Source organism: Staurois parvus, unplaced genomic scaffold, assembly GCF_062004578.1.
Source record: "Staurois parvus isolate SC_StPar_1 unplaced genomic scaffold, SC_StPar_1.0 ptg000287l, whole genome shotgun sequence".
In the NCBI taxonomy this organism is placed as follows: domain Eukaryota; kingdom Metazoa; phylum Chordata; class Amphibia; order Anura; family Ranidae; genus Staurois; species Staurois parvus.
The window spans coordinates 9200348-9222719 of NW_028318083.1; the positions used below are offsets into that span (position 1 = coordinate 9200348).

Here is a 22372-nt window from a genome sequence, read left to right on the forward strand (position 1 = left end):
GATGGCTGTAGTATGTATTATTATTTTAGAATATGTATATATATATATATATAATTTTTTTTCATTCTAGTACTGTGAATTTTTTTGGTAAGTAACCCTCATTGAGCACCTCTATTCTTTTTCTCATCCATAGTTTCAATCCATTGGTTGAGAAAAACAAAGTGGTTCCCTCCAATAAGGAAAAAAAAATAGAAAGACACTCCCACATTCTTTTTTCTATTGGCCACACAGCTGTGGGCGGGGTTTCCTTTTACCACCACCCATTGAATTTGCATAGGAGGAGCCTGGCTCTGTAGGAAGATAACGTGACTGGCGACGTCACAGGCTTGTCATGGAGCCCCGCCTCTCTTGACGTCAACAGCTGTGGAAGGCAACGCGAGACTTTGTAAGGTGAGCTCACACCCTTCAGTTTTATTATAATGGGGGGTGGGCGTGCTGTGGCTTCATTGGGGGAGGGGGGGCACTTGTGGCACCCCAAAACTTGGTGAACCCCTTATGGTCTCTGCTGAACACTCACAGTAGTGACTTATAAGGAGCCCTAAAAACACAATGGAAAGGGGGTGTGGTCTGACAGTGGACACTTGGTGCATGCAAATTATAGGGACTATGACGTCACTTCCTACGTATATACCCGGCCGCCATTTTCTGGCGGTGAGAGAGTCGGGGGGGAAGGTGTCTCGGTGGCGGGAGAGGAGCGGACACGGTACCACGGCCAGCACGCCCACCCACTCGGTGACTGCAGACACAGAGTCTTCTCAGGAAGGCAGGGGGCGGGGACAGCGGCTGGTACCGGCAGGAAGAAGCGGCGGCGGACTCCCCTGGCCCGGGGCACTGATAAGCGGAGCACTAGCCTTTGGCTGTGCCGGGTAAGAGCAGCACGTGTGACTATTGTGTGTGTGAGAGAGGGGAGGAGGGGGCGGCGTGCCGGACCGGCTCGTGTCCCGGCTGTGTAGGAGACTCCTCCCTCTCCTGACGGGGGCGCCATCATTCTGGGGAGATGCGGTGTGCCGTGCGGTGCCCCCTAGGGGGTTGTGCCCCGAGGAGGAGGCCGCAGTGTCTGCGGAAGGATGAGCATTTATTCCCCTTTTATTCCTCCATACACGTGTTCTTCACATAGATGTGCCGGCTGTGTGAGAGCGGAGTGGGCGCAGTCTTCTCCAATGAGGGAAGGGCCCCATCCACGGCTCACACCAACCAATGACAGGAGCAGCTTCTCCACTCACCAGCAATACAAAATCCAAGCACATCTCCTCCACACCAGACCACTGCTCAGCCCGCATTGGTTTTATACATAGGGGGGACTCCAAGAAACATCTGCTGGCTCACAAATAGTAGAACAACAACTTCAGGAATTACAGCAGTTCTAAAATCCGCTGGCTTGTAGGGCCCCTTTCCATCAGGACCCCCATCGGTTTTTCGGGAGGACCTGATTGGATGGTCCATGGAGTCCTAGGGACAAGCAGATGTAAATGGACTTGGTCCAGGGGGAAAAAAAGAGTGTAAAAGGACTGCATCAGATTATGAGGACCAGACTGGAAGTAAGCTGATGTAAGCACAGAGCAGTCCCTGTACACCCGATCGGCCATAGAGCAGACAGGTCCACAGGGGTGTGGATGTGACACCTATTGTTTTATTACAGGTTCTTGTGTAGTGCTGTCAATTCATGCAGTGCTTAACACACACATATAATATATATATATATATATATTGCATTCCCATCATCTATCCCGTTCTGTTCTGATCAGCAGGGGATCTGCACACTAATCTGATCAGAACATGGCTCCGTGAAAGAAGCCCAAGGCCCCTTTGACACTCAATTTTTCATCTGTTTTTGCCAAACCAAAAGCAGAGTTAAAAAAAATGACCATTAAACTCCATGGTGCTCTTCACACCAGACATTTGCGTCTTTAAAGCTACTTTCACTCTGCTCCACTGAAAAATGTACATGAAAAAAAAACGCATCTGTTTTATTTACGTGTTTTTGCTTTGGTGTGTTGTGCTTTTGATGTGTTTTGCATTGCATTCCCCACTGGACAAAGCACTCCCCACTGATGCATTGCATTTTTGCTGCGGTTTCTATTCCTTTCTAGGGAATGGTGTTTTTTGTTTTTTTTCTTAACTGAACATATATGTACCAAAAATGCAGCAAGCAGGTTTTTGTTTTTTTTTCTCCGCAACTGAACAATGAATTAATCTGAAGAACGCCATAGTATTTAAAGATGCAGTTTTCTTCACCTTTTTAAAATGAGTGTACCGTAAATGGATCAGTGTGAAAGCAGCCTAAAAGTTCTGCCTTCTTGCTGCGTGTTTGGTGCAGAAAAAAAACCCACGCGCCTCCCCACTTAAATGGATAGACAACACAAAAAAAATGCACCTGCAGTTGCATTTTTGGTGTCACGTTCTTTTTTCACATGTGCAAAACGCGCCAAGAACATAGCAAAAACGCATATGCATTTTTACCACATTTTTTGCAATGGAACAGTGTGACAGTTGCTTAGGTGTTAAAGCGAGACTACACTTCTAACGATAATGTGAGCAGACACTCTTTATTGCAGAGAAGACATGTTCTCTCTTCTGTCATAATATGCACTCTTGTGGTTGCTCAGTCTTCTGTTGAATGTGCATTGAGCTCTACCTACCTCAGCATGCTTTCTGGGCACACTATTGCTGTGCTGGAGCGACTGAATTACATGCACAGGGAATTACATCTTCCTCGCTCTTGACATGCCAGGTTTTCAGTCTCTGGATTGACAACAGCTTGGGAGGAATGTCACCGTTGCATTTATGGAAGATGGAGATTAGCATTTTGCAGCGTTTAGCTCTGCTTTAACCACTTTCCATCCGGACCATAAACAGCTGGACGGGATCATTGCAGGAACAGGTGGCCATTTATAAACGTCCTCCCCGCTTCCCTGGGAGCTCGCAGAACCACGATCTGGTGCCCGCTGTGTCCGGAACAGCGATCGCTGTACGGAACCTCTGTGTGAGGTTCAGATGATGTGATCACTGATTGGCCAATCAGTGATCACATGAATAGTAGTAAGCAAGATGTCACTTCTGACATCATTGCTTACTACTTGTGAAATCTGTGAATGATCACAGAGGTCACATGGTACAAGGCTGTTGTGAACAGCCTTGTACCATGTGACAAGCTGTGACTAATCACAGCTCACACAGTATTTCTCAATGTATTTCCAGAGAGGAGAAATTATTGCTTTTACAGCCTTTATGGGTTTAAAAGCAATCGGTGTAAAAAAAAAAAAAAAATCACTATGGTGACACTGTACGGCCAGGGTGATAGTATGTTGAAAAAATAACATAAATAAAATAAACATTCTTGAAAAATTATAATTTTTGGTTACAAACTAATTTGGGTTATCATTTTTTTTTTTTTTTTTTTTTTTTTTTTTTTTACTAAAAAGATAGCTGAATGCATTGTGGCCAAGATTGATGAAGAAATTATTTTTGCAAACTTTTATAAGAAAAAACTTTTTTTTTTTTCAAAATGTTTGAAATTTTTAATTTATATAGCAAAAAAATAAAAATCCCAGTGATGATTAAATGCCACCAAAGAAAATTTTTATCTGTCTCAAAAAAATGCTAAAGAATTCATATGGGTACAGTGTTGCATGACCGTGCAATTGTCATTCAAAGTGTGATAGCGCTAAAAGCTGGCCTGAACAGAAAGGGGGTGAAAATGTCCGGACTTTAAGTGGTTACGCTTTGTTTAGATTTGTGGGGGGCAGTAAAACACTGGTTGTGCTGCATTTTACAGCCCATCAATGGCTCCCCCTGTTGTTGCTAAGAGGGAGTTCACATGCCAAGATACTTTTTCACAGCTATGGCAGGAATTGTACCACCTGTCACACTCGGCAGGTGCAACCCATTCAAGTGAATGGTGCCGCGCTGCAACTGCGCACAATTATCCGATAATTAAGGGGTTAAACCATGCAGTGAGAAGGAAATAACACTCCTTTCTATTTCTGTCTGAAGCGTGATCCAATTGTGTAAATGAGACCTTGAAGTGGAACTAAAGCCATCGATTTCACAGTTTAAAAAAGTTACATTCCCGGCACATATATAACTGTCACATTGGTTGTGCTCTGAACCAAACTGTCAAGCCATCAAATGTCTGGTGTCATAACTGATCGCATGTGCAGCATCATGGCAGTTGAAGATCAGAGGCTAGTATGGCAGCTTCTTTGGCTGTTAAGGATAGGAGGGTTTAGTTCTGCTTTAAGTCTCAACAAGGTGTCCGGCACTTTGTGGACTTATCTCTTTTATTTACAATTTACATTTTTACTGAGCACTGGAAGTACAACTCCCTATAACTTTGGTGCTCCAACACTGGACCATTGTGTTTTGTGGAGCAGCTCTGCCCACCCTCTCTCTCCGCTTGCCCACTCATTTGTATTATGTGAACGTGTTCAGGAAATACAAAGTGTTGTCTTCAAGTCCACATTGTAGCATAGACTTTATAGACAATTGATATTAAAGGCACTTTTTTAAAATAATAAACATGTTATATATGCTTGCTTTGTGCAGTGTTTTTGCACAGAGCAGCCCAATCCTTGAATTCCCTGCTGGCGCTCCTGTCCCATCCTTCCTGCTGAGCATCCCCATAGCAAGCAGCTTGCTAAGGGGGTACCCAAGCGAGTTCCCACTTGAGCTCCTGCTTTGTGTCCATTCACACACAGCATGGCTCGACCTCACCCCCCGCTCTCTCCCCCATTGACTCGCTGGCAGTGATTGACAGTGCTGTCTCAGCCAATGAGGGAGAGTCCCAGGAGAGCCGCTGCTCTTGTGCACATTGTTGGATCGTGATGGGGCTCAGGTAGGCGTTGGGGTAGGCTGTGGGGGGAGCAGCACACAGGTTATGCAGTGCATGAAGGTTAAAAGAAACTTTACAACCACTTTAACACTTTCAATGGTATATTTACCAGACCAAAGGGAGCAAATATGAGATATTCACTATTGAGGATTATTTTTTTATTCCGTTGTCTTTGCCCATCCTCTACTGTTTCAGTGGCCCTCAATACTGGAGGGAGCAATGTTCATGTAGTTACCTGAGGTCACCAGACACCGCTAAATGGTTTTCTGTTTTAAGCATATCCACTTTGACAAAGACCTATCTACAGTATTAGATGTAGTTATGTCGATGAACGTGGCAAAATGTAGGTAAATCAATTTAAAAGCAATATAACTGCATCAAAGATCGCAACAAACTGATGTCAGCTTAGTTGCAGTGCTGATTCTTCATATACTAGATTGCTAGACAGCTGCAACATGAATGCCATTCTGTAGTGAGTCACACAAGCATCCTAAGGTACTTTAATGGAATCTGCCATTTGTAGTGTTGTCATGTTGTTTTTGCCTTTTGTAGGCATCATGGTTTTTGTGTGTGTTTATGTGTGTGTGTATGTATACGTGTGTGTGTGTGTGTGTGTGTGTATATATATATATATATATATATATATATATATATATATATATCCCATGTCATGTGACTTGTTAGTGTTACAAGGTCTCAGGTGTGAATGGGGAGCAGGTGTGTTAAATTTGGTGTTATCGCTCTCACTCTCTCATATTGGTCACTGCAAGTTCAACATGGCACCTCATGGGAACTCTCTGAGGATCTGAAAAAAAGAATTGTTGCTCTACCTAAAGATGGCCTAGGTTATAAGAAGATTTCCAAGACCCTGAAACTGAGCTGCAGCACGGTGGCCAAGACCATACCGCGGTTTAACAGAAGAGGATCCACTCAGAACAGGCCTCACCATGGTCGACCAAATAAGTTGAGTGCATGTGCTCAGCGTCCTATCCAGAGGTTGTCTTTGGGAAATATATGTATGAGTGCTGCCAGTATTGCTTCAGAGGTTGAAGGGGTGGGGGGTCAGCCTGTCAGTGCGCAGACCATAGGCTGCGCACTGCATCAAATTGGTCTGCATGGCTGTCGTCCCAGAAGGAAACCTTCTAAAGATGATGCACAAGAAAGCCTGCAAACAGTTTGCTAAAGACAAGCAGACTAAGGAGATTGATTACTGGAACCATGTTCTGTGGTCTGATGAGACCAAGATAAACTGATTTGGTTCAGATGGTGTCAAGTGTGTGTGGCAGCAATCAGGTGAGGAGTACAAAGACAAGTGTGTCTTGCCTACAGTCTAGCACGGTGGAGGGAGTGTCATGGTCTGGGGCTGCATGAGTGTTGCCAGCACTGGGGAGCTACAGTTCATTGAAGGAACCATGAATGCCAACATGTACAGTGACATACTGAAGCAGAGCATGATCCCCTCCCTTTGGAGACTGCGCCAGAGGGCAGTATTCCAGCATAACAACCCTAAAGACACCTCCAAGATGACCACTGCCTTGCTAAAGAAGCTGAGGGTAAAGGTGATGGACTGGTCAAGCATATCTCCAGACCTAAACCCTATTGAGCATCTGTGGGGCATCCTCAAATGGAAGGTGGAGGAGCGCAAGGTCTCTAACATCCACCAGCTCCGTGATGTCGTCATGGAGGAGTGGAAGAGGACTCCAGTGGCAACCTGTGAAGCTCTGGTGAACTCCATGCCCAAGAAAGTTAAGGCAGTGCTGGAAAAAAATGGTGGCCGCACAAAATATTGACACTTTGGGCCCAATTTGGACATTTTCACTTAGGGGTGTACTCACTTTTGTTGCCAGCGGTTTAGACATTAATGGCTGTGTGTTGAGTTATTTTGAGGGGACAGCAAATTTACACTGTTATACACGTTGTACACTCACTACTTTACATTGTAGCAAAGTGTAATTTCTTCAGTGTTGTCACATGAAAATATATATTTACAAAAATGTGAGGGGTGTACTCACTTCTGAGAGATACTGTATATATGTGTGTATATAATATCCTCTGTGCTGGGCCCAGGTGATTCAAGGAGCCATTCACACTCCAATGTGTAAACAAGAAGGAACTTGCCATACTCTGATAACGTCATATAGGTTCCGATTTATTAAAGCCAGCAATCTCTGTAATAGTCCCCAGTCTTCTAGTGAGTTCTTTATAGTTTTCATGTGTGCTAGATTTTGGCTTGATGGCTTAGCCTGACAATTCAAAAAATGCAAGGTGTTTTACTGGTAGGTTCACGGTTAGTCATTTTGTATCCCTAATATTAAGCCAGCTTTTCTGTTAAACGTTTTAGTAAGATCTGTGTGTTAATTTAAAATCTTAAAAGCTTAATTCCAGGAAAGTGAAGGCACACTTTGAGTAAGTCCAAAGAGCATGATACCTCCTGGGCTTCTCCATTATTTACACCTGACAAGTCTATGGCTTTGCCATACACTCCAGGCTGTGAGAGGGGAGAGACAAGTAGAGCACAGGGGCGGACTGACCATTTGGGAACTCTGGCACTGCCCGAGGGCCCTGGGTCAGTAGGGGGCCCCATGAGATTCCCCTGGTACCTTTTTCATAGGCTTTTTTGGGTGTGGGTGAGGACACAGGGGCCCCATGATCCCCTATTGCCCGGGGGCCCCATGAGTTGTCAGTCTGCCCCTGGTAGAGCAGCTATACCCGCGCCCCCCCTTCTGCCCATTCAAAGAAACCTTTGTATTTTGTGAATGTTTCTATAATACTAAGGCTTCTGTGATTGGACAGGAGGATCAGGCATAGTAGCTGCAGTGACTCTACTGGTGAAGATGCCAACACCAGAAGGTCCAGCACCTGGCTCCCAGAACTACAGATAGCTGTCTTTCAGGAGTTCATTAGACCTTTCAGATGTAAATAATGGACATAAGTCCATGGAGGTGCATGACACCTCCTGGGATTAACTTGGTGTATTCCTTGAGTTCAACTTTTAGTATTGAAATGTAACTTTTTTCTGTATAGGTCTAACTTGTTTTGCCGTTTCCACATTCCCAAGTCATACTGTTGGTCCTTTAATGTGTTGGGCTGTCTTGCTGATCAATATGAATGTGTTTGGTGTGCATAGGGGCTAGCTAGGGAAAGGGCTTATTAAGGCAATGCATTAAATAAAACCATCCGCATAGCATACCACAGCACACACATGCAAATAAACCAATTACTGCATTTCACTCTTTAACATGTTATAAGAATTTTTATTTTTCGTTAAATTATATAAAATGAATAGCCTGCTTTCACCCGCTCAGTTCTTGAAGCCCTGCTTGGTGCTACATAGCTTTGAATAAAAAGAAAGTCCTGGCCACACCGAGGAACCACTGCATCCACATGTCCATTTCCCCATTCATTCCTATGGGTGGAGGAGCTATGAGTATGGACCCAGACATAGGAATTTAAAATCCACTGGCTTGAACTATTGAATTCTAATGGTAGAATGTTTTTTGAAGAAAAGGACAGATTAATATTTCCCTGCTGGCACTGCCAAGAACCTAGAAGGTGACTAAGTAGGTGTAGTCATTACGGTTGGAGACTGTGCTGGGCTGACTTGATCAGTCACTGGTTGTGGCTCCTACTACTGTCAATCACAGCCAGTGAGCTATTGGGGGAGAGGGGGGGCAGGGCCAAGCCACAGGTCTGTGTGAATGGACACAAAGAGCAGCGGCTCGGGAGCAAGCCTGCCTGGATGTCCCCATAGCAAGCTGCTTGCTCTGGGGGCAAGAGGGAGGGGCCAGGAGCTCCAGAGAAGAAGACGAGGATCGGACTGCTCTGTGCAAAACCAGTGCAAAGAGCAGGTAAGTATAACATATTTGCTGTTCATCTTTTTTCATTGCCTTTAATATCACTTTAATATTTTTGGATGTGCAGGACTTGGTTAAACTCAAGGTCTACTGCCAAGCTGGCACAGACAAACTATTTTCTACACAAACCGGTGTGCACTCAGCTGCCTATAGCCTTGCGTTTCGGCAAGGAGAAGAGAATTTCTCACACCTGAATCAGAATGTTCAGGCTGAGCAGTGCTCAGCCATTTATAGGCAGGTTAGTGGTCTATGAATGAATATAAAGCTTTCCCTGATTTTCTGAGTTAGAGACTATGACCTCAGCCAATCAGAAGCTTTGTATTCATTCAGTGTGCTCCACCCAGCTCTATTTTGTTTGGGGTGTGAGACAAGATATTCTCGTCTCACTGTTGAAACACCAGGCCTTATACTTTATGTAGCCTCAGCTTTATACAGCGTATCCAGGAGGCACACCTGTTTGTGTAAAATTGTTTGGACCAGCTCGACCCAAATAAACTAGTTAAAGGGACAGTAAACCTGGAAATCAACTCTCAATAGTGTTTCAACTGATTAAGGCAGATTTTAGCCAGCATATGACATTTTAAACACAAATTATTGTATACACTGTGTACCCAATTCTTGTGTGTATTTAGAGTAACCTAATACAGAAAAAGTATCCGTAAGCGGTAACATGTTGTAGACTTACCAGATAACAGTGACTCATTCCCTTCAAAGCAACAATGATAATGGTATAGGATAATGTTAGGAAATGTACATGGGACAAGAGTGAAACTGATATTCTTGCTGCAAAACATAGGAGTGCCAGTAATACATGTGTTCCAATATCCTTTTGCTTAACCACTTGCCCTCCTGCTGATTTGCACCCCCCTTTTCCTGACCAGGCAATTTTTTGCATTACTGTGCTGCGTTACTTTAACTGACAATTGTGGGATCATGCAACGCTGCTCCCAAGTGAAATTTACGTCCCTTTTTTTTGTACTAGTCATGGTGGCAATCAGCGACTTATTGCAGGACTCCGGGACTGCAGCGGGCATTCTGACACTGGGAGGGAACTGACTTGGCGTCACTGACATTCCCAGTGACAGCAATACGGTGATCAGCGCTAAAAAAAAAAAAGCACTGACACTGGGCAGAAATGGGTTAACATGAGGGGCGATCAAAGGGTTAACTGTGTGGTGGGAGTGGTTTATTGGGGGGCAGTGTGTTGGTGCTTCACTGTGCTGTGCACAGCCATCTAGAGCAGTGTGCCCGAGCAAACAGGGAGGACTGTTGGTAAACAAAGCAGCCCTCTTCCCTGTTGGAGATCCTTTGTAATCACTGGCCGGGACCTGGTGATTGACAGCCGCAGCTGTGAATGGCAGCGCAGGTAGGGCACTCGCCCCCTACCTGGAAATACAAAATTGTGTATGTATGTATGTATGTATGTATGTATGTGTGTATATGTGTATTTGTGTGTGTGTGTGTGTGTGTGTGTGTATGTATGTGTATATATATATATATATATATATATGTATATGTGCACCCCTGTAGCGGGACGTGGTTGAATCAAGACTGCTGGACCACGGTGGGGGTTGGACCGGATTGTGTGCGGGGAAGATCGGCAGGTCAGATGTGTATATCCTTGCTGCCCTCTCCCATAGAACAAATTGAGCAGTTGCAGTGCCCGGACAACCCCACTGCATGGGCAAAAAAAAAATTGCCTGGAATTCTGCTTTAAAGCAGTAATAAAACCAAAAGTGTAATATTACAACTTATAAATTATTAGTTGTGGTGGTTGCATTCGTTTTCACTTTTAGGGTTTTTCCCTCTGTTTTCACCTGGTGATCTGACCAGTCAGGGTCACCCTTGGACACAGCATTGTCAGTCTGGTGGAGGGGAGTGTATCTAAATCTGCTAGCACATCTAACAGATTGATGCCAAACTCCAGCTTACACTGCAGTTACAGCAACAGTTTTTTTTTTTTCTTTTGGAATAAAGATGTTCTATGCAATAAATGTCACACTCACATGGCCAGTATGCACAAGTGCTTTATGCAGAGTAATTGTCTCCAACACCGCTACTGATTCTGTCCTGTGTGCGGCTAGCTGGTATCCGTAGAGCGTTGATGACCAAGCCCCTCCCCTACGCGTTACTCTACCAGGTCACGTGACTTCATCGGGGGGGGGGGGTGATGCTCCCTGACGACACTCTACGGATCTAGAGATGCCAGCTGGCTGCACACAGGACAGAATCAGTAGTGGTATTGGAGACAATTACTCTGCACAAAGCTCTTTTACATAGTGCACATGTGAGTGTAACATTTTAGCACAATAAATGTTGGTTATAGGGATAAAGAGCTATGTTCTGGTTGTTTTTCTTGACATTGTAACCGATGGAGGAGAGCAACTAGAGGAGTGAAGGGGACCCAGATCTGTTGGATACCAATCCTATCTATACTTGACCCATTAAAGGGGACACAAGCTTTATATGACCTCACTTAATGGTCTGGTCATAAATCTAAGGTGAGCGCACAACTGGTGGGGGAACACAATCAATTTTTTTAAAAAAATCCGATTTTTTTTTTTTTTTTAATTTAAATCGGATTTTTTTTAAATAAAATGCTTTTTGATGAAAATATATTATCATCCAAAGGTTATTCCATCATGAAATAAAGATTAGTTTTTTAATTATGTAGAATAAGGTTGTATATGTTTCATTGTTTTGGTAAATAAATTCCATGAATCCATTCACAATGTCATGCTCTTCCAGAGGTTTTTGTAAGATTATTGGGCAGTTTCTCTGCCTACAAGATACTATCACAGATACTTGGTTTACTTTTGCAGTTCTCAAAACTGAATTTGACTCAGCGGAGATCACATGCCTCTTCTTCACAGCAAAAATGTTATAACATGAACAGATTTAAGAAAAAGACCTGAATCCTAACTTCTACAAACCTATGAATACAGAATCAACCCCTTCAGTGCTAAGTTTCAAGAAGTTCAGTGAATAGAATAGAAACAATATTTTTCTGATTGTTTGGAGTGGAATAGATCTGTACAAGAAGAAAGTGAAACTAAGTGTGAGGAGGAAGGGGCTGACAGTCTAAGTTTCTTAAAATATATAGATTTTGTTTAGCCAAATTAGTTAACAAACATGGATGTTTAAGCAAATAACATATGCTGGAATGTTATTGTTTCATATGAATAAATCTATTTAAATTGTTATTATTAAGGTAATGATTATTTTTCTCCTTCCTAAGTACAACAGAAAAGTTGTCCAAATATGAATGATTAACCTATTAAACTGGGGATTAGAAAACTAATATGAAAAGTTGTTCTTAAAATCTTCATCTACTTGCATATTAAAGTTATACCAGCAAGAATTAGTCTTTATGTAGAAAACTAGGATTTAAATCAAGCCTTACTGACTAGTGATTTAAATCGTGATTTAAATCAGTTTGATTTAAATCAAATCCACCCTGACACAAGTGTTGAATAATTACATACACCAAAGGTGGACATAGAAGCACGTGATATATTGCACTGAAGTGATTGAAGATAATTAAGGAATTAATACGGACATTTTATTATATTTTGGATTCATTTAAATTTTGCACTTCTGTTGTTAGTTTGATGCAATTTTGAGCGGAGCGTGGCACATTTTTGAGAATTTGCTCGGGTGGCAGTGCTGCCGTCTGAATGCTTCCACCTGACAGGTGAGTCCTGTTGCTTGCCTGCTGCAGGGCTAAAGGTAAAAGAAAAACTACTTGCCCAATGCCCGAAACTACATTTCCCGGGCGTCGGACGATAGGAATTCAACAGCCCTGATCAACAGATGAAAAATAAAGGAAAGGCCTAAAAAAGAAAACGAATGCAGTATTCGCATCTAAGTTTTCATAATTTGCAATATATTATTTGATTTTGGGTTTAATACTGCTTTATAGTGGTTCTAAATGCAAATGTGTTTGTACCTTAATTCATTCTTTGCTTTAAAGTGGTTCTAAAGAGACAGCAGCGAGAGCCATTGGCTCCCGCTGCTGTCAATTCAACCCTGTGAGGGGGTGGCACCGAGCCTGTGTGTCAATAGGTGCACACAGCCTGCTTGAGCACCCCCATAGGAAGCGGCTTTCTATGGGTGCAGTTGGAAGGGAGGAGGAGTTGAGTGCTGGCAGGGGACCCCAGAGGAGGAGGTTCAGGGCCACTTTGTGCAAAACCATTGCATTTTCATTATTTTAATTGTAAATTGTATTTTAGGCTGCTGCTACTCTGTCAAATCCTGTGAGGAGGGAGCAGGGGGCGTGGCAGAGCCGCGGTGTGTGTCTATGAATGCACACAGCTCGCTCAGAAACGCGCCTGCATGGGTGCCCCCTCAGCATACGGCTTGCTGAAGGAGCACTGGGAGAAGAGGAGGAGCCGACAGTGTTGCCGGGGGAGGAGGTAAGGGACCGCTCTGTGCTATACCATTGCACAGAGTAGCTAAGTATCCATTATTTAATTAAATAAAAAAAATAAGATTTACATCCACTTTAAAGTGGTTCTAAAGTTTTGGTTCTATGCATTAAGGTAACAAAACCTCCTCTGCTGCTGGAATCCACCCAACCCAACCCCCCCCCCCTTCCTTATTCTTACCTCAGCCTCATTTGATTTAGTGACATGCACGATAGTAGCGGCTCTAGCCGCTCTCTCCCTCCTTATAAGGCAAATTGTTAGCAGCGGGAGCCATTAGCTCCTGCTCCTGTCAATCAACTCCAGTGAGGGGGCCGAGTCCCGTTGTTTTGTGTCAACAGATGCAGCAGCAGGGCTTGGGAACGAGCACGCATGAGTACCCTCATGGGGACGCTGGACAGAGAGAGGAGCCAGGAGTGCCGGTGTGGAACCCGAGAAGAGATTCGGGGCTGCTCTGTGCAATGGAATTGCACAGAGCAGGTAAGTATAGAGATGTTTGTTATTTTTAAAAGAGAAAAAAAGTTTCCTTTACAATCGCTTTAAGCCTCATGTAATGAATGCAGTATTTAAAGTTTTATATGCTGCTTGCAAAATTTACAAATGGCAGATGTTGACCCATTCATTTCTTATGCAGCAATATCAGGATTTTAGGTTTTGTTACAATCTCAGCAATAGCATGAATTTTGCCACATTTTTGCATTAGTGTTTTTCGGTGTTTGCGTTCTTTAGTGTGTTTTGCCAAAACTATACTTCCACAGAAGCTTGGGCCTCAAAAACACTCAAACACTTTTTATAGCTGAAGCGTATGCAAATTCAGTGGTTTGGGGATTTTTTGTTTCAGTCTAAAACTGCCTGTGCCAAAAAATGCTGATAAAAGCCTAAATGTGCATGGACACATAGGGTAACATGCTTGGGAGTTTACTGGCTGTAGAAAAAACACCTGACGCCCAAAACAGCAGCTGTAAAAATGCCCAGTGTGCATGAGGCCTAATACTTTACTAAGGGGCTACAACACAAAGGAAATATACACTTCTTCCATTTAGAACAGGCTGATGTATAGAATTATGCATTTGTCAAATCACAAAAAACAATATTTAAATAACTTCAACCTGTGCTGATGACTCACAATGTGAATTCCTTGCATTGCAATTGATGGGTGGGGCCTTCTCATAAATGGGAGTGGTGTCAATTACTTATGCTTCCAGTACGTTCTAAGTACAGAGAGTCCGTTCTCAAATGGACTATCCTGAGGGATTTTAAATTGCCTGAATTTGGGCTCAAATAGAAATGAAGATTAAACTTGGTAAAGGAATACAGAAGTTTCCTGTCATAAAGTTTAATGTGTATATGAAGGCTATCAAAAACAAACTTTTGACACAGGTTATTAATGAAGAATGATGTAGGTGTCCAACAGTTCTCTTAAGTTGTCTTTTCACACAAACCGGTTGGAGGGAGTTCTTGGGTTTCCCCTATAGGTCGAGTATGAAAATCTTTTTTGTTTTGTTCATATAGTGTCTTGGACCTCATGCACACCGGACACCATCTCTTGGCAGCAGTGTGTTGGCAGAAAAACCGCTTGGCGCTTGTAAATGTGTGTAGTGCGTTTAGGAGCATCATGTGCTTGGGAGTTAATTTCATTGGTCAAAATAATTCATTTAAATCGGTTCTGAAAAAGAATTTGCATGTAAGCACTAAATGTGCCCAGCCTTAATGTGTTTACAAACATTGTGTTTCTGCCAACATGCTACTGCTTCTGGAAGTGCATTTTTTTTTTTCCTCTGTCTAAACACCCTTGCCTCTAACCCCTGGTTCACATTTGTGCAGGCATGAGAGCCCATTCATTTGAATGGACTCCCGTGCCCTGTGACACGTAGGGAAGAAGTCCCTGCACTTCTTCTGAAAACACAGCATGCACAGGAACCTCGGTTCCCAGTACGGTTGTGTTTTCCAGTGTGTGCAGCATGCCATTAGAAGTAATGGCACCTGCCCGCGGGTCCGTATTCCTCTGTGCGGGTGCACATATTTTCGCGTGGATCCGCACCACCTGCACATATGTGAACCTAGCCTATGGGCATATGTGTGTATGAACACATAGGCTAACACGTAGGAGTGTTTAGAGGCATAAAAAAAAGGTCAGACATCCTTAGGAGCAGTGTTAAAACCATTCAGTGAGCGTGAGGTCTTATATCCTGTAGTGGACTTGCAAGCCCAGGCCTCAAGACAACATTTAAATGTTTGCTTTTACAAATGAACACATCATTCCTTAAATGGTACTGTTGTTGCACTTCAAAGATCAAACAATTCTGAAAGAACTACATGCAAAAGAGTGGTGCTACCATGTGTTGTTGGGTAGAAAAAGAAAATGTTGTGATGAAATATATCCAAAAGAAATAATTAAAAAAAAAAAAAAACAAACCTGATGTAATGTGAAATTCAAGGCTGATTATCTGCACATGTGGTCGGTGCAACTTAAACACTGTTTTAGTTTTCTCGTATGTCAGTGGAGGACAAATTTTTGAAACACTAAGGCTCCATTCACGTCTAGGCGTTTTTGTACCGCCACGATTCTGTTTGCAAATCCTGAACACTACAGAACTGACAAATCACAGGCTTGTTCAGGTGGCAGTCATTGTTAATGGCACTCAAAATTTGGTGTGATTTTACCGTGATTGTCGTGTGAAGTTTGTTGCTCCAAAAGATGCTCCTGCTTATTTTTGTTTTTTTTTTGGGGACAACAAACTTTGCGCTATGTGGGATGGAATGGCGTGATTTGTCAATTTTGCAGAACATGTTGGGATTGTGGGCAGAAATGCAGAGTTTTTACCTGCAATACAAGACACCTAGATGTGAACAGAGTCTTAAGAAATAAGGTACAAAAGGATCTTCAGAAGCGTGGAAAGATGAGTATTTGTTTTTAAACACATTGATAATATACTGTATATATTTTTCTTCCCAAGATATCAAGATGGTAATTTTAGTGTATGGTCAAAGAAATAATGTAATAGTATGTCTGCTTTGGTGCTGGTAAGATGTGACATATGTAAGCAATGAATGACCAGAGAGGTTACCATTCAAATGTAAAGCACCCATTTACAGCTATACCCCAGTGGATTCTTGATGCACTTTGCAAACACGTGTGTTGTAGTACTCCAACACACATGGTACTATGCAGTTTGGTGCAGCATAGACTTTGGTGCAGTTGTCCAGCCCATTAAAATTAAAGTACAACCAACGGAAAAACTTTTTTTTTTTTTCTTTTTTTAAACAGAGTGGAGATGGATTAGAACCCTGTCAGTTGGTATTGCTGTCTGTGCCCCTGTTAGGAAGATTCACCATCTCTAGTTGTCCTGTTTACCATTATCATTGAAAGTAAAAGAACATCCCAAATTTTGGGTTGGCCCCAGAAAAGTAATAGAGGAGTAATCGTCCAATGGGGACAATGGTTCTGGGACCTGGGGGGTCCCCTAGGTATTCCCTTAATTTGCAGGGATTTCCTCACTTCCTGTTTCTTATGGGACAGGAATGAAGGATTCTCCACAATGGAATGCAGATGGCCAAAAATGATCTGACAAGGGTTATTACTCTACTTTACTCTATCCAAAATGAAAAAAGTTTTGCCTATAGTTCTACTTTAATGCATATAAAATGCATATACATGCATATAGGTGTGAGCGAAGGTGAAAAGGGTCAAGCCATCCTTTGTCCTGCTGCATAATAACATTTTACACTAAATGATCATTGACCACAATAATTTGAAAGCTTAACTTTCCCAAGCTGTGCAAAATCAGTTTGGTAAAAGTGATTGGAAAGTCTGTAATTTTATTCATTTTTAAATAACAAGTTTATATGTGCTTGCTCTTTGCAGTAGAATTGCACAGAGCAGCCCCAAACCTCATGTCCCCTGCCAGCGCTCCTGGCTTCTCTTCTCAGTGTGGCACACATGCATGCTCAAACCTGAGCCCTGGTCTATGTGTCCATCGAGAGACAGCGAGGCTTAGTCTCATTCCCTTGTCACAGGATTTGACTGACAACAGTGTGAACCAATAGCCGTGCTATTCTTGGCAAAGCCTGTGAGCGGGAAAAAGAGGCGAGAGCTGCTGCAAATGGGCACTGCGCTGGATCAAATGAGGGCTCGGGTAAATATAAAGGGGGTGATACTTTAACCTAAACTTTTTTTACCTTAATGCAAGAAGTGCATTAAGGAAAAAAAATGTTTAGACTTTACAACCACGTTAAGTAATTGGAAGCTCGGTCTTTGATAGTCTGGCAGACAGTCACCAGAGCTCCATCCAGTTGAGCTCTTGTGGGAAGAGCCGATCCATAACATTACAGGAAAATGCCCCTCAAGCCAGTTACACCTCTGGGAAGTACTACAGAGAATGGCATGAGTGGAAACGTCTTTAACCACCTCCCAACTGCGCCATAGCCAGTAGACGGCTACAGTGCGGTTGTCTAGTTGTCCTCCCAGAACCCTGCCCCCTGTGCTCCCCTGGGGCACACTCTGTGATCACTGGGTCAGTACAACCCCATCAGTGCAGCCTCCTCAGTGAAGAAATATCATATACTGCAGCTTATCAATTCTTAGATGTGATGTCTGCATTAGTTTTCTTTTTAGGCTTTCTTGTTTTCTATTTTATCTGGTGATCCAGCTTAGTAGTTCTGTTTTTCAAAAGAACATGCTCTCTTGCAGATTTTCAATTATATGGAGGAGACAGACTGTTTACCACTTACAGGGGTGCTTACAATGGTCGGCTTTTATTCATGTAAACATTTTATCCCAAAAATAATAGTTTGCTGTAACTGCTTATAAAGTATTACAAAAAGATGGCAATCACCCCAATTTTTAACTAGCCTTTGTAGTACATGGAAGGGCAGCACACATCAAAGATTTTCCAGTACACTTACCAGCTAGCCTGCAAACAAACCAAATTTACCCTGTCTAACGGTTTACATTAAAAGCAGAGGGTTTTATTGCACACTTCAACGTTTCTCTCTGTATACTGCAGTCCTTACTCTATATTTGTGAGTCCCCAATTTGGAACACATATAGCAGTGGATAAATTAAGGGCAGGTTTGCCTGGAGGGAGCCCACCCCTCCTTAAAGGCATAGACACATTTAATGCCCAATAAGATCACCGTGGCATTCAATGTGTCCCCACACCAAATCGGTGAACAAGCTATGTAATAAAATAGTAGCCACCCAATTTATAACTAGCCTTTGCAGTAAGGTGCACTAGGAAGAGCAGCGCACATCACAAACAAAAAATATAGTATTGGCCTTGATGTGTTAGTGTATCTGACTCTGCAAGTCCATTCAACCCCCCCCCCCCCCATACTGACAAAGCTGCTAGCCATAGGTGTTTCTGTGACTCCTTCATCCAGAAGGCACACTAATACAGAAAGTGTGTTATTGGCTAGATCACCAGGAGAAAACAAAAACTATTCTAGCCACCCCTTCTAATGGTTTATTAAGGTGCCATTTATTACATTTTTGGTTTGGAGTTTAAGGATTCAAGATCAAGATACATTTGTGAGCAAAAAAATAAATATTGGTGACTGCACATTCTGGGATAGTATAGAGGTGATGGCGTGATTCAAAGTTAAGGATTTTTTTTATTATTTTTTTTATTTTTTTTTTTTAGTTCAGTGACTGAAAATCAATGAAATTTGATACAAATGTTTTATTTCAATCATGTCTTAATTCCTTTTTTAAAATTTTTCTTTTTTTTTTCTTTTTTTTGTTTTCTAGCACTGCAAAAATGTTTCAAACACCTGTCAATAATCTGGAAAAAATAAGAAAGACTAGGAAAAGGGTGAAGCAGTTGCTGCTGCAGATTGGTTTAGACACATGCAGAGAAGCATATGAGGTAAGGGGGTTTTAAAGAATTGCCTTTGTATAGGCTTGAAATCTTGAGGTATGTGTAAACAAAAGTAAAACCTTTACCAGCTAAAGTCTCAATCTGCAAGCAGGAATCAGAGTGGTGCCAGATTAAATGATCACTGTAACTGCCAGGTTAGGCCCCTTTCACACAACCATTTTGATCAGGTCCGCCTGTCGGTTTTTCAGGTGGACTTGATCAGACGGTCCATTCATTTCTCTGGACCAACAGTTGTAAACAGACTTTTGTCCATTTGCAGCCGCATACTGCTGATTTGGTCCAAAAAAAAAAACTGGAGGGGGATCCGTCCCCCTCCGGCTAGGTGGATTGGAGGGCCTACACGGAGCTGTCATACGCACACTCTGGTTAGCAGGGGGTGAGCAGACAGATCTTGTGAAAGGGGCCTTCGTGATCAGTCTTGCATTGTAAAATTGATACAAATGTTCTACTACTACAGTCCTGTTAGTGCATATTACAGACATGTTCCTACAAAAACTGCACCAAATCTGTGAAGTCCGGCAATTCTTTTTCCCCAGTCATCTTCCAAGACAGCTCACTTCAGCCTACCACAGGAAACACAAACTCGAAAGATTAAAAGACCTCTCTCCTCTTATTTCTCAGTTTTTATGTTTATAGACCTCCAGGACTTCACTTTGTCATGTTCATGTGCCCCCTGGTCTGGTGATTGGTTATCAGACCTCTTTTCTGGTGACTAGGACCTGGTTTGCCAGAGGTGTAAAGTCGCTTATCCACTTTTGCAGGTACTTTCCCTCTTTGGGAAGTGCAACTCCTGTAGCCTGGCCTGTAGGTCTCGAGAGAGGTTGCACACGGCTAAAGGATTGTGTGTGGTTGAGTATACCAAGATAAGGGGTTGTGCTATTTCTGGGCTTCTGGTGCACTTTTCTCCTTCCCTGTGTTTTTTTGGGCATGTGCAGGGAGACGGTACTTCTGGGCATGCCTTTCCCTCGGGGCCAGTTCACACTATAGAAACGCAGTCCAGATGCGTTCTGGATGCATATTTGCATGCACATTTTTGGTGTGTTCCAGAGCGTTTTTGCCGCTTTCCAGTGCGTTTTTTTTATGCATTCCAGTAAATGTTCCCCCCTCTTCAGTTTAAATAGGGACATGTGCGTACTGGTGCATTTTTGATGCGTTTTACTGCATTTCAGTACAGTTTTGTGCAGGAAAAATGCAAAAAATGTGCATTTTGGTGCAGAAAAAAAAGCAACTGAAACGCATGTAGTGTGAACTGGCTCTCAAGGTGTCCCAATATGGCACTGGAAGTGCTGGTGCTGTACTTCTGGTGTGCAAGTGGTGCATTTCTTTCTGGGAGACTCACAATTTAGGGAAAAAAATTATTTGTAAATATTATCACCATGTTTTGCTTTGCACTAGTCACATTTTATAATGACACACAATAACAAAGAATTATTACAATTCTTTGTTAAAAACACAACTTTAATTTCATTCACTTCTCTTTTTAATTTTTAATACTTCCCTTCCTCTCCCTCAAGTCTTACCCTTTTCTCAGTAATCCAAGATCCATGCTGTGCGGCCATAGAATTCCGATGGAGAGACCATCTGTTTTTGAGTCACATGATAAAGATATCCTCTTTAGATAGCCAGGGTGTTCTCTGTGTACTGCTGTAGAGAGCAATCTGAGAGCAGAGGCTTGTCACATGATTTGACTTTTCCAGACACAAGCTTACAAATGAGACCTTAGGCACATATATTTTTTTCTCACCACTTGCACATATATGCACTTTCCTGTAACTGCCGGGGAATGACGCTCTAAAGCAGGGGTGGGCAAACTTTTTGACTTGAGGGCCGCAATGGGTTCATATATTGGACCCGGGGGCCGGACCAAGAGTAGATGAATGATGTGTATGTGTCATCCATAGTAAGTATAGTAATATTCCCCCATAGTAAGCATAGTAATTCATCCCCCATATAGTATTTCGTCCCCCACAGTACTATTCCCCCCCAAGTAGTAAGCCAAGCCCCCCCTGTGTCAATTCACTTACCTTTGCTCCGCGCTGTCCTCTCGCCGTGTTCCCGCGCCGTTCCGGTCTTCAGGGCGGACTGTGTGAGGAGCCTAGCTCCCCTCACGTTCGTCATGCTGCCCCGCCTACACACATCCTGACAGCCAATGTTTGCCTGCCCTGGCTGCGGGCCGGATTAAAAGGTCCGCCGGGCCGCATATGGCCCGCGGGCCGTAGTTTGCCCATTGCTGCTCTAAAGTGATGAAATCTCGTCAGAGGAGATGACGGAATGGTTTTTCCTCCATCTCCTTTGTAAGCAGCTGTCCTGACCAGTTACTGCACTCAGTAGAACAGGTGGGCCTGGAAACCACTGGGGGGGGGGGGGGGGGGGAGAAGTGTTTTGAGTGTTAGGGGAGGGCAAAAACTGCTTTTATCTAAACTGAACAAAAATTTAATTTTGCAGCTTACCAGTTGTTGGATGTGGTGGCTGCATTATTTTCTTTTGCAGGCTTGTTTCCTTTATCCCTTATACCACTCAAAGACAGAAAGTGTTAGGACCACAAAACACCTCCCTTCTCCATAACATAGGGGGAGATTGTTCTGTAGTACGCGAGAATTACGCAGCCTCTACTTGCATTGATACTAGCACAGCAGAGGATAGAGGACATTATGAGATTAATTCATTTCTGGCAAGTGTATTTACAAGTCCAAAAGGCAAACGGACAAGGAAATCATTGGTAGAATTTATGTATCCTTTAAAGAAATTAGAAGTTGGGTTAAGTTTCATGCTCAGGTTGTTGCGTGGAAGTATATATTTTACAGGATTGGGTAAAGAAAGGGTGGCCAGGGTATGTGGGCCAAATACTACCAGTACTGGGTTTCTTTATGCCTGTTAACAGAACTGTAAAATAATTTGTGTTACTTTCTGATAATGGGCACTAATATACAACATTGTATTTCCTAAACTCAACTCCCTGGCTATATGCACTTAAATATAAAAAATGAAATCTAAAAGTAATGCTTTTAATGTTGTGTTCAAGTGAGGTTCTGCTTGTATTTCTCAATACAACTTACTGAACTTGAAGAAAGTGGCTTACAGGGTAGGAGAGCTCTGGCTGTACTTTCTTGTGAGGGCTCATATTGTGATTTAATTTTGCTGATGTGCTACTGTTTAGCTAGGTAGTGGCAACCTTTTGACTTTGCATATTCTTGCAACAAAGGCAGGACTTGCTCTCTGATGTAGCAGAAATGTCAAGTCACTTTTAACAGCTGGGAAAAGTAGATAAAAATGAGATATGGGGGTACACAATGTGACACTTTTTTTGGGGGGGATGATGGATGGACAAAATGCACATGGGGAAAAGGTTAAGTATGAGAACTGTAGGGGATAATGTCACTATCC

The 22372-nt window shown here is 42.8% G+C and overlaps 1 protein-coding gene across 3 annotated transcripts in view; it reads left to right on the forward strand.

The window, feature by feature from the left end:
- Positions 1-637: 637 nt before the first annotated feature.
- The window catches only part of ADNP2 (ADNP homeobox 2), a 38539-nt gene continuing 16804 nt past the window's right edge, over positions 638-22372 (forward strand). For 2 of the 3 annotated variants that reach the window (XM_089682222.1, XM_089682223.1), the window contains exons 1-2: positions 638-866; positions 18859-18976. In XM_089682222.1, the coding sequence (XP_089538348.1) occupies positions 18869-18976 (108 nt within the window). In that variant the 5' untranslated portion in view covers positions 638-866; positions 18859-18868. The remainder of the gene's footprint in view (positions 867-18858; positions 18977-22372) is intronic. The other variant, XM_089682224.1, reaches the window with a different exon arrangement.